At 40.3% G+C, this 12343-nt stretch overlaps 1 protein-coding gene across 7 annotated transcripts in view; it reads left to right on the top strand.

Annotated features, from left to right (window-relative positions):
• Window positions 1–12343, top strand: part of B3GNTL1 (UDP-GlcNAc:betaGal beta-1,3-N-acetylglucosaminyltransferase like 1) — a 135162-nt gene that overhangs the window by 107056 nt on the left and 15763 nt on the right. For all 7 annotated transcript variants that reach the window (XR_010375452.1, XR_010375453.1, XR_010375454.1 and 4 more), the window contains exon 9: window positions 4449–4584. Coding sequence is in view for 4 of the 7 variants with exons in the window: in XM_064467147.1 (XP_064323217.1) it covers window positions 4449–4584 (136 nt within the window). In the remaining 3 variants the exon portion in view is untranslated. The remainder of the gene's footprint in view (window positions 1–4448; window positions 4585–12343) is intronic.

Below are 12343 nucleotides of genomic sequence, written 5' to 3'. Positions count from 1 at the left end.
TTGGGTCAAAGAGGAGCATTAGGGTGTGGGAACCACCTTCTACAAGCAGAAGAATTTGTATCCCACCTTCTGGTTGAGGAAAATCTTACTAGCTGAATACAGGCAAGGAAGTGATACTAAAGGCTACTGTGAAACTGCTTGCTTTAATCCTTTCTGATGTGGGTAGGAGAAGCAGCCTCAATTTGGGATGATGCAGAGGAATAACACCTCCTAGTTTTTGCTGGTGGCTATGAATATGTAATAATGTAAAATCTGAAAATAGCTGTGAGAATTGTCTCTGAGTAGTGGTTTGTACAACTTCTGGATCGTTTCAGGCATTTTCTTTAATCATCATTTGCACGTTGCTACAGTTCCCGTCTGCTGCACCTGCACTGGCTCTTAAAGGATGGGAAAATGGTGTTCCCTGATACCTCAAGGCAGGAATCCCAGTTATCTATTCTGGAAACATCAAAAAATGTGGCAAACTAAGTGAGCCGGAAGCCTGAAGGGGATAACTGAAATTCTCTCTCTTGACGCTCTGTGAGCTACCTTTTGCTCCAACGTGTGAGACACATTGTTCGTGCAGAGCACGTTTTCGCAAAGGTTAAGTCTATGGTTGTCCCTCTAAAGCTTAGTCACAAAATCTCCCCTCAATTTTGTATTTATCTGATGATCTCGGCTTGCACTGTTAGAAGTATTTCAGGGTTACCTCAAGACTGCAAAGTGTTCGCTATAAGTTAAAAGTTTCATCAAAAAGGGCATACGTGATATGGGGACGTGATGTTTAAATACTTCTCTGTGGGCATTTTCATAAGAAAGCCTCGTAGTGATGCAGGCAAAAAATCACAAGTCCTGAGCATATTTGCTTAATTTTCACAACCCAAAATAGATATTTAAGAAAGCTGTTTATTGGTGTTTAAATGAAGCTGCCTGACAATATTCTTGTATTTGAACAGCGATCCAATTAATCTGGAGTTTAATGAGTTTCATATCCTTCTGAGTGCAATTCCCTTACACGCTTTCCGCCCTTGCGTGTCTCACTATACCGTTCATGGGTAGGAGTGGGTCAGTAAATCTGCTTCAGCCTGATGTCTGTGGGTGATTGCCAACAGCGAGATTTGGTCTGCTTGAGTTTTACCTCTGTAGGGACTTGTGTGGAATACAGGCGCCCATCGCCTAGACAGCAAATGCATGCTGTCTGGAAGCAACCAATACTAAATGTCCCAGGACGCTTCCATGAGTAACAAGAACATTTTCTGTGTGCCTGGATGTAGATTCCAGTGTTTGCCCTACACCTAGAAGTTAGATGATGATTATTTTTGTGCCTTGTACGTTGCCTGTTTTTCCCTTACCTTTCTTAACTTTGCAAACTCAAGTGGAAAAGAAACTTGCCTTTGTCACTCAAGTCAACAGCACAGATTCTGAAGTGCCTCTGGAATGTAATACAGTGTTATCCTTTTGAAGTCACATTTCAAAGTAAAATCAGTTTTAAAACCTTTCCATTTACGTGTAAAGCAATAATCTTCCTTTTTAGAAGCTAGCAGAAGCTCTAAAATTTCCAGTAAAGTGATCCTGGAAAACTACTTGACCTTCATATTTCTTTGCTTTAACTTTTCTTCTGGGAATATACTATGCTCTAATGGACATGGAAAAAGGCAAGTGTCAAAGGATGCCAGCAGCAGCTAAAGCTTTGCGGCAGGCATGCAGCTTGTGGTTGCATTAGAAGAGATTTGCAGTCGAATCCAAGATTTTTTTCCTCCATTAGTTGAAGTGCTGGTGTACGGCCATAGTCTTCAAAACAGTGCGGAAACTTTATATGGAGTAACTGTTCTTCTTAGGTACATTTATTTGTGAGTGAAGTTCTTTCCAAGCTATTCACGCTACAGTCAATGATGAAGTGCTAAGCAGGATTTGGCTGTGCTCAAAAATTGCACGCTGAAGTGAAGCGGGCTCGCTGGAGCTAGCTAATAATCCCAGCAAGAATCCATATGTCTTAGTGCTATGAGGGTTTCGTCTTTTTCAAACGATAACTCAGGGATGTGAAGGAACAACACAAAATTCCTATCAGTAAAATATTAGAAAAGTTCGCTAACAAACTTCTTGGAAGAAATCAGGTTACCTATTAACCTCAGTGACCTCCAGTGTGATACTTGTACCTCAGATGCATACTTCATAAGAATAATTTGGAACAATAAATTTGGCTTTGTGACATTTGATAATCCATTAGATAAAGGGAAATTTTGAAAATGAAAAAAATTGAAGATTTTTGAAAAATCAAGAAAATAGAAGTCATATGTGACTGTAATGCCAGATCATCAGACTTGTCTAGTGATCATAGTCATGTACTTAGCGTTTTGTAAGGGAACCAAAGTTGGTGTGATGCACACAGGATTAGGGATAATCAGAAGTGCAACTAGGAGACGGAGCAGTCCGGGTCGTTGAGAATGACTGACAACAGCATTAGCTGTAGCAGCTCCTGCTCCCGACTCTCTGCCCGCCCGGGCAGTTTAGATCCTTAACAGCAAGGAAGCTCAAATGGATTTTGATTTTTCTATGGAACGGCAAGCTGCACTTGCAGACCACACGTAGCAGGCTGTAGCTGCCCGACGATAACCTCTGCTGACTCATGAATCAGAAGCCTTATTTGAAGCAGAAGAAATAACATATTCTTTAAGTATTTTGCTGTTTAAATTCCATACCAACTTGATATAGATGGAAGTGGGGCTCAAAGTTGAACTGTGAGGAAGGTATATTGGTAGGAAAATATACATGCTTCCCAAGACAAAGAAAACCATAGGCAGCTTTAGGATCTCACAGGAAAATTACTAGGCTTTTTCCGTTAATGCTTTAACTAATTGCACCATCTAATTTCTTGGATCACAAGATGTATTACAAATTGTAGAACAATCTGTAACAATTGCTATAAAGTGTATTATGTTCTGTCGTGATAAAGCAAATGGAAAAACCTATTTGAAGAAATGCTTTCAGCAAGGAAAGACAAACGTTGATCAGAATTTCCTACGAAAGAAATTTTCAACTTGAGGTGCCTTGTTTAAGAGATGCCGGTTGGGAAGATTTGTCCATAGATAACTGGAGGAAATCAATTTATTGTATCTAGAAAACTATCTGTTAAGTATGAGAGAGGTTCCTAGTTAATGAAAATTAAAGGAACCTGGGCATAAAACAGATCATCTTAACAACAGGCAGTTTTCTTGAAACCACTGTAAATGATGCAGTCTTAAATCTTACACTGTAGGGTGGGAACTGCTGTTTTAAAAGCGTACCTGATTGACAGCGATTGGAAATGCGCGTACGCGTGCACGTACACAAAAAAAGCTGTAGTTGTCAAAGTGGATCTGAGAGTCAGGAGGAATGGTCCAGGAACAAATCCTTTCCTTGAAATTGTCTTCTCTTTCTGAGAACCTGTCTTGAACTTATGGAAGATCTCAACGGGCCTTCAGTATTTAAAGATGGTCCGTGTTCCCTTGGTGCTGCTTCCAAAGCCACGGGGTTCATCATTCGGTATTAGTCTCACAGTTGCTAACCTCAACCGCTTGGCTTAAATTGTATTGTGGGACTTGTTACAAACCTGAAGGTGTGATTGGACCCAGACATCTGCCAGCTTGCTTTTTTTCCTAAAGCATATCTTAAGAAGTTTTGTGAGGCGTGCCACTTGTTCCAAAACAAAACAAAAAAAGGGATTTTTATTGCTCTTTGTTTCTAGAAATGCTAGTTCTTATAAAAGTCATCTTCAAATAAAGACACAGTCATGCTCGTATCACTGCTGAATAATACTCTGGAACCTTTAAAATTAAATCGCTCTGGTTTGGTCTAAAGAGCGTGCATGCACCCTCACAGCGCGAGCGGTGCGTAACAGCCGGTAGTTTGTGTTGCTCTGTGGTGCCTGCTGATTCAGAGCTGTGAAAACTGACTCGTTGGAGACTCGCGCTGAATACCACAACGTAAATGGATTTCATTGTAGCCTTGGGCTGTATACCTGGGTCGATTGGAGTCTGAATCTGTGAGATTTCGACTTCGTATTGACAAAGGAGAGTGAATGCATGGACAGCTGGAACGTGAACATTTGGAATGTCTTGGGTTTGGGAGATCATTTGCCTGTATGCACTGCATGGTTACGGAGCAGTCCCTATGCTGAGTGTGGGTATGGGCAAACAGCGTATTGGTGGGCAGCTGGAATTATCGGTACTGAATTCGGTCACCAGAGGCACAGTTTTTCAGCATCTTGTAGTCTTCTGTTAGGGTTCTTGAAGGTGATAATGGTTTAGCTACGGCTTCGAATCTATCCTAATGATTTTTGTCTGAGAACTTCCACAGAATTTCTTTTTTTTCTACCAACAGTTCCCTCAGAATTTCTAGTATAGTTTTCTGGTGTGATTTTTTTTTTTTCTTTCTTTCTTTAATTGTGTGAATCAGTTTGGTCAAAATCTACCCTTTTTCTAACTCTCCAGGGGAACCATCTGGAATCACCGAGTCAGGTTTCTTGAAGACAGAGTCCTGAGCTCCTGGGCATCATTCACCATTTGGAACGCTGGCAAGCAAGGCAAGAAGCTCTACAGAAGCTTGTCACCAGCTAATCAGAAAAAGGTGAGCTACTAAGAGTGGGTAACATCTGCACTAAAACCACTTTCTTCCCTTTCATGTGTCTCCTTGTTCCTTCTAACATCATGTAGCAAAATTCTCATAAGATCTTGTGTCCCCAAAGTACGAGTTGATGATTAACGTAATCAGGGGAATTCTCAATATGCTGTATAACATATTTCTTCTTTTAAAATGCTTCTTTTTAAAATACGGCATTTTATTTAGAGCGTATGGTGTGTATGTAGTGCAACATATGCACCAAGTCCCTACTTGCTGTTGACTAAGCATAGCAGTAGGTGAGACGCGCTGGAACTGTTTATGGCCTGCTAGTGTGTACCTAACCGCGTAGTAGCCAGGCACCCAAGGTGAGCAGAATAACTCTTGGGTGGTATAACACTAAACTGCCTTGTCCAGGGTTATTCATTCACATATAATACTTGCCCATTCCTAAGCGGATACTGGACAGGTCCCTGTCGGGTGCTGACCGACCTGGTTTGTGTTGGGAGTAGTTGTACTGTAACTCGCTTTTGAATGAAAAGCTCGATTGTTTAAAAAGAGGGGTGGGCTGCAGGGTGAACAGGCGAGCAGAAACTGTTGCACGTGACTATCTAATTCAATTTACAGTCAATTGAAAATGTGGAGGTTACTTATATTTGGCAGTGGCAGATATTTCTCAGGAGAGATTTGTCCGAGAGTTTAAATACTGTACTTTTATAGCATTTTCTTTTGCGTAATAACTTTTTGTTAGATAAAGGCTTTAGGGCTAATGTCAGATGGCTGTTTCTTATAAAAAGCCACAGAACATTCATTTTATTGCCAAATATGTTTTCTTTTCTTAAAAATACCGATGGGAAGACAAAATGACAAATACATATATAAACTTGATTAATGTTGTGGCCTTCAGACCACACACACATAAAAAATAGAAGAAATTTGTATATCCATAGCTGAAGTTACTGAATAGACGTGGGAGACACTCATACAGTAAATACACAATGCAAGAAGTGAACCTGAATTTCCTGCTTGATATTCCAGTGCCATCCCTCTTCCATTGCCATCACGTGGCGGTGGGTGAACTGTGTGAAGGATGAAGATTAAATGCGGTGTGTCTCCCATCAGTTACTTCATTCAAAGAGGACAGAAGCATCCATTAAATATATTGAGTTATCTTGGTCATGCGGTGCAGCGTGCACATGACTTTGGGGGGTTAATGAAAATGTTCTCTTTCATTAGTATTTTGCAGAGCACTTTGAGAATTCCATGAACTTACTAGCAACCATTGCACTTTTCTGTCCGCAAAACTACGAGAAGTAGAAAACAAGTTCCAAGGGAAGAGGCGGCAGCTCGTCTGCTAGATTTTTGAGATGTTATGGAAAAAATAGACTATGCTGTTTTTGTAGCAGTGTCTCAGCACCTTAGGTGTTGGGGTTTTTTGGTTTTGTTTTGTTTCCTAGCTTTTTTTATGCCAAGCCAAAATGGAGGGTAAGCTAGAACATGGAGATATTGAGCTAGAACACCTCTCTAGCTTTGGGTTATGTTTGCCACCTACTTCTGTAGGTGATTCATTCAGGACTTCACATCCTGTTGAGCAAACACAACGATAATTTGAAGGTGCCACTGCAGAGATGACAAAAAGGGCAAGAGAAAAATAATATTGGTGGGGTTTTGCTACTTCTCTGCCAAAGAACCAAAGCTTAGCTCTTCTTCGTTGAGGAACAACCTTCATTCCCCAGCATGCGAGCGCTGACGGTGTGGTTCTAATTAAGTGGATCTTGACGTTCTTTCCAGCTGACCTTTACATAACGTTTGCTTTGGCAGGGTTGCAGGCCATGATAGTCTTTTGCTTCTGTCAAGGCTACAACTGCAGATATTCCAGTATGCTTTAGTTTGATATTGAAATATTGCACTGGCATTAACCCATTAATTACTGGCTACTGTACCAGACATTTTCAGCAAGCTTACATGTCAGATGCAATTGCTCGTGCCAAGTATGACTCACTTTGCAAATGTACTGCAGAAAACTACTGCTGAAATGCAGTCACAGTCCGATCCTTAATACCTCATACAGAGCGATCAAGCTTTAACCACTGTCTCACATGTTATCTGAAGTATTCAGACGTTTTCTCAATAACCAATGAAGATAAACAGATTCAGAAAGTGACTTGTATCATCCTAAGTGAGAGTAGAGGCCAAGCTTTTAGATAGGTAATTTCTGGTTAAATTAGTGTTATCTGTAGTGATTAAAGCGCTAGTTTATGTAGTTAGTCAGGCTCGTTATGATTGCCGTTGTAACTTCCTAGCTTTTCCAAAAGTAAGACCCCCACTCTATCCGTCTCAGAACGGAAGCTTAAATGATACCCCAATGTTTCATAGTAAGTCATTGGCAGAAGGCTGCGGAAGTAGTTAAAACATCTCCCTTCTTAAGTGCTAATCAAAGGATTATGCTGCTGGAGTTTCAGGAAATAAATTCAAAAAATTTGCAGTAGGTAATTCATGGCAGTTTTCATTTTATTCAAAATTATTAACAGTAAAAGGAGGCTAGTTAAACTCCATGTTACACTTTTCCTCAAAAATCCTTCAGGTATTTTGTGACTAATCTTCAATTCTTGCCAGAGAGTCTCAAATCCCATATGAACAAAAGTTGTAAATAGTTGTTGCTTTGTCCTTTCCAGCTGTAAGAACAATAAAATACTTTTCCTGTCTCACCCTTTAAAGACTACGGTAACAAAATACAAGCTTTCGTATATTCTGTTAATTATGAGAACACTAGAGAATCAGCATCATTTTGAATCTACAAGTAGAATCTAGTGTTGTCTTGTAAATGGAGGCCCTGGGGTATGAATTCATCAGTTATGTGAAATAGAGTCCTTTAAAATACAATTCCAAAAGGTCCTTAAGACAAAATAGGATGTATTTCATCAATATAATTATCATTTTCTCCTCTGAAGGTCCAGTTGTGTAAAACAGTATGCTCTTAAAAGGTCTAATACCCTTTGAAATGCAGGTAAAATTGCCAAAATAAGCTGTATAATTTAACTGTCTCATTTCAGCTGGTTTTATAGTTTAAGTCAGTTTAGATTCTTGTGGTTTGTTTCACTGTTGCTGCATCCTTTTCCTGAGATTCAGAATTTCATTAGATGTCATGAGACTGATTTCAGATGGAATGTGGACTCACAGCAGGGTTGTGGTCTAAATTGGCACGAAGTACCTGTAGAAAATATGGGACACATACTCCTAGAATAAATAACAACACCCCCACACCCCCAAAAAAACCCCCAAAACTGTTACATACAGCTTGTATTATTTTCAAATTGTGAAAAAACCTAAACTCTACTAAATCTTCAGGAAGAGAATTGATTAGTTTGAACTATCAAGCTTAGGACACGTAAGAAAACATCTTTTTCAGAAAAGAATGTTTCTAGTGTTTTTAGAACCTGATAAACAAAGCAGTTGTATCTCTTATACTGACTAGGCTTTTGTGGGATGTTTGAAAAATATAAATGTTGCATGCCCAACAGCATTGTTTCTTAGAAAACAAAATTTTGGCCATTCCAGGAAGCAGCAGTCTGTGTGCGTTCATACTCGCTAACAAATTATTACTTTAGTCTGTTTGGAAAACAGTCTGAATTTGAATTCTGGCTGTGCTAGAAGCGAAGAGGACACCTAAGCAATATCCTCTTTTTTCCTTCAGACATCTGTATGGTGAATATTAAAATAACGCTTTGTCTCCAGAGAGTTCAGGCAAAAATCCAAGGCTCAGTATTTTTGCAAAACAGCAACACAAGAAAAAAATTATTCAACTAGTAGGGGTTTTTTATGAATTAATTACCAGGATCTCAGTATTCTTAGGGAAATTCTGTTTCCTGGCCGTCCCCTTCTTGATTCACGCAGTTGACAGTGGTTCAGTATTAGCGTTTCTGCAAGAATGAAGTCAAACAGACCTTTTTTTGTTTAAAACACATCCGTCTTGTCTATAATTTGCAGCTGAAGATGGAAACCAAATGTTTTTGGGATGCTACATATGCCTGGAGGGTTTCTGAGCTGTCTTGTCTGGTCTTTTATTCTCCATCAAACTTGAACTAAAAAGAGAACTCCAGCATTAACATTTTGTGTCATTTCCGATAGCTGAAAATAGTGCTCGAGTAGCTCACAGAAAAGGAGGGGGAAAGGACAAAATAAGCATCAGCTAATTAGTGACATGGAAACAGTCCTAGCACGCAGCCAGCCCGTCAAGTTTTCTGTAGGACAACCCTATCGGCCAGCAGCAAACTTGAAAGCTTCAAGAAAGTGTTTTGTGCGCCCTTTTTCCTACCTCGTTACCCATTTAAAAATCATCTATTAGTTTCTCTTCACATTTTTTTCTAAGAGCAACATCACTAAATCATGTACTTCAACTGTGGTCCTTCAGCTCACTCAGAAAAGCAAGAAATGTGGAAGTTTTGTAGCATTTTAACTACTTGAAAGCATGTGAATGGCAGTGTGAGAAGCTGAAGTGGGGACATGTAAAAGCAAAGAAACATAAAGGGAAGAATGTTGCTCCCACCTTGCCTGTGGAGTGGGAGATAGAGTGACAGCGTGGAAGCGAGTTAAAAGAGAGCCTACAGAGCAAGAAGAGGGGGTGAGATCTGAAAGCTTCAGTCAAGTCCAGGTATAAAGCATCCTAAAATGACACGGGGTAAAATAGAGGCTTCACTTTTGGACTGTAGCAAATACTTCATGCTGCAATATGGCGGGGCCGTCTCCCTGCTGCTTCCATTCGGGAGGATGTGCTTTTTGCAGCATCCCTTTTGTCAGCTGAGGCGTGCACACTGGAGAAGTTGCTGGCGTAACTACTGTAGCTGTCTGTTCTAGCGACACGGGACGCTTGCAACTAGTTCCCACGTTGTTACGTATAAAGGCAGTCGTATGTTGTATGTGATAAGGGAAGTCTTGTATGTACAATATTTAGAAGCTTATTTTGCATGTTGGAGTCTGATATTAAAATTCGCTTGAGCAACTTGGTTACGTGGATGTGCAAAGCGGGAAGATGCTGCTCTCTTTAATGGAACAGTGTCTTTAAGCGGAATCAGGAAATGTGCGCTTGGGATTTACAGGAACCCATGGCTTCTTCACGGCTGTAATGCTAAAGAGGTGAAATAAAAGCAGCACCCTGATACTGAAAATGACTCGGCTCGTGATGGAGAGCTGCTTGCTTGTTCCATGGTTCCGCTTGTGGCATACTGGAAGATGTTTATGCCTCTGTGTGTCTCTTGTTCTGTTTGCCATTAACTGTATCTATTTAAACCTTCATTATAATGCTTTCAGTTACTTTGTTTTGACATGAACGGCCACAATTGATTTAACTTTTGTGGAGATGTATATTAATGTGCTTCCGAGGCTTTATATTAGTTTGAATGAAAGAATTATAAATAGAAGAATCAAGAGGGTCACTAGAAGTTTAAAATGGATGAAGGATTGCATGAGATGTGGAGAGAATGCAATAGGGAAGGTGTGCTCATACGGGATTTTGTAGAGTGCGGGTTGTCTTCTTTAAAGGTAAGTTTTGTGAGACCAGGGAGGAGGGAGAGGAGACAATGTGCAGGTGACCATTTATCACAAGGGTTGTCCGTTTTTCAGGCATGCTCTGCTAAGTTATTCACACACCCTCCTCCCCCTTGTAAAACTTGTCTCTCACGACCTTCCAGCTATAACAGACCGTGACAAGTGGCTGTGATTACCTTTTGTTGCCTGCTGTAAATGATCATTACAGACCTAAAGCAGACCATAGGTGAAAATATGATGAGGGAATAAAATCCTATGATCATCATTCACCATAAAAGGACATTATTAGGCTGATGAAATCTTTCAGTTTTTCCATCAGGAAATCAGAGTGGAATGGGGAATGTAAGGCAGCATCCTCTGCGGTGGCCAACAAGGCAGTAAACAAGTCAAGTACAAAACAAACTGTTAATTCTTGTGTAATAGTAGCCCGGCTCAAACAGCCAGATAATTACAGTTGCGCCCCGAGCCCTCTCTGACTGACTTCGTAGGTTGTACGTTTGGAGTAGGCTTAATCTGCCGCCCATTAATCTCCTACCACGGGGAGGTCTGATGGTCCCAGCCTGTGTGTCCTTTCTCACAGCTGCTGTGTTTATTAAAAAGAACCAGCCAGAGAAGTGCTTTTATCTTCCTCAAAAGTGTCTTCCCCGACAGAGATTCTTTCTGAGTAAATCTTATCTTTTGAGCCCTATAAACTTTCTCTTATGAGGGAGAAAACTATTTCTCCTTTTTTCCTTACACTGTTGTTAATGTATGTTGCAATCCATATTTATAAAGATCCCTTACAGTAACTGTGCAGTTTGTATATAACAGATACCTAGCTGTCTCTTCCAGTTTTTAGCTGAGAGAAATAGCAGTCTTTTTTGTTTTGGAATTGTGCAGATTTTCATACAAGTGATGTTTAAGACAAAACTTTGTAATCATTTATATATTTCCTTAAACTGAAGTGTGAGGCGAGGACTGTCTAAGCTTCAATGGTGCCATATTGTCAGAGGCATTGCAAAAGAGCCATTTTGCTAGAGGGAGAGGGAAAAAACCAACTTAGGACTGCTTTACAGCTTTATAATTCATAGGTTCCTCCCTGGGAGACACTGTGTATGGATAGGTGGTCTTCATAAAGGATACAAGAAAGAGCCCATTAACGCAGGAAAATAAATAGGTAACTCTGGGTTTATCCTAATAGTGTAAAGTAAATAGCTCGTATAAGCCTGATGCCTCAGGTTCTTCTTATAGGATAAACAACTGTGCCTGCGTCCTGTATTTAGACTCCACACATAGATTTTCTTTAATTGGAAAATAAATAGTGTGTGTCAGAAAAATAGTTGACTTACATTTTGGCCACCCACATGGTGTACAGTCTGGCAGAAAAATTGCCCGTTCAAGCCTGACCTGTGTTATAATACGGTAAATATCAGATTTAAGCTGGCTGAGTCCAGTGAAAATTATAGGTGGTGATACCTTAGTGGTGACTGAAAAAAGGGTTAGAGCAATTTCCATCTTCCAAGGGAAATTGGTCGCAGACTTACCTGTCAATTTTTTTTCCACACAGCTGTTGTTAGCAGGCGTTTGGCGTGGGAGACGTCTGGGGGCTGGGCGGTTCGTGTGGCAAAGGCAGTCTGCGGCATTTTCTACACAGGGTGGCGTGAGTTACGGCACAGGATGAGAGGAAGTACGATGATTATGGGTAATCTCGCGATACAAGAGCTATCTTTGGGTCTCTAGTGCCGTTCGTGTTAAGAAGAAATCTGTGCACCAGTCAAGGGTTTCTGTTAACTGTGTTATAACATGCTGAAGGTGAACGGTGCGATACCCTCCAGCACAGATCCTGCAACGGAGTTCTTGGTTACTGACCTTGAAGTATAGAGAGAATTTCACTTTACCTTATGTCAAAAGTTTTGGTGTTTTGTTTTGGTTTTTAAAATCTGTAGGAGTATAAGCAGCTGAAAAAATAGCCTCAATTATTAGAAGATAAATATTGGACTGTATTTATTCCCAGAACCCTGTTGGCTGACAGTGAAGACATGTCCTGCTAGATTTTGTTTATGAAGGCCACAGCTTGTAGGACAGTAAAACATTAGTAGTGGAACTAAGATTTGGGGCATATTGGAGAATTGTAAAGGTGGTTAACACAGAGTGAAAAGGATATAGCTAAATAATCTCTCTTTCCACACAGGCTTCTACTTGCTTCCCTTCACATATATACATATTTATATAGGGGTGTGTGTAC

This window comes from Phalacrocorax carbo, chromosome 16 (genome assembly GCF_963921805.1).
Source record: "Phalacrocorax carbo chromosome 16, bPhaCar2.1, whole genome shotgun sequence".
Taxonomy (NCBI): Eukaryota; Metazoa; Chordata; class Aves; order Suliformes; family Phalacrocoracidae; genus Phalacrocorax; species Phalacrocorax carbo.
Note: the sequence above shows the minus strand (reverse complement) of the source record. Positions and strands in the feature narration are given on the sequence as shown.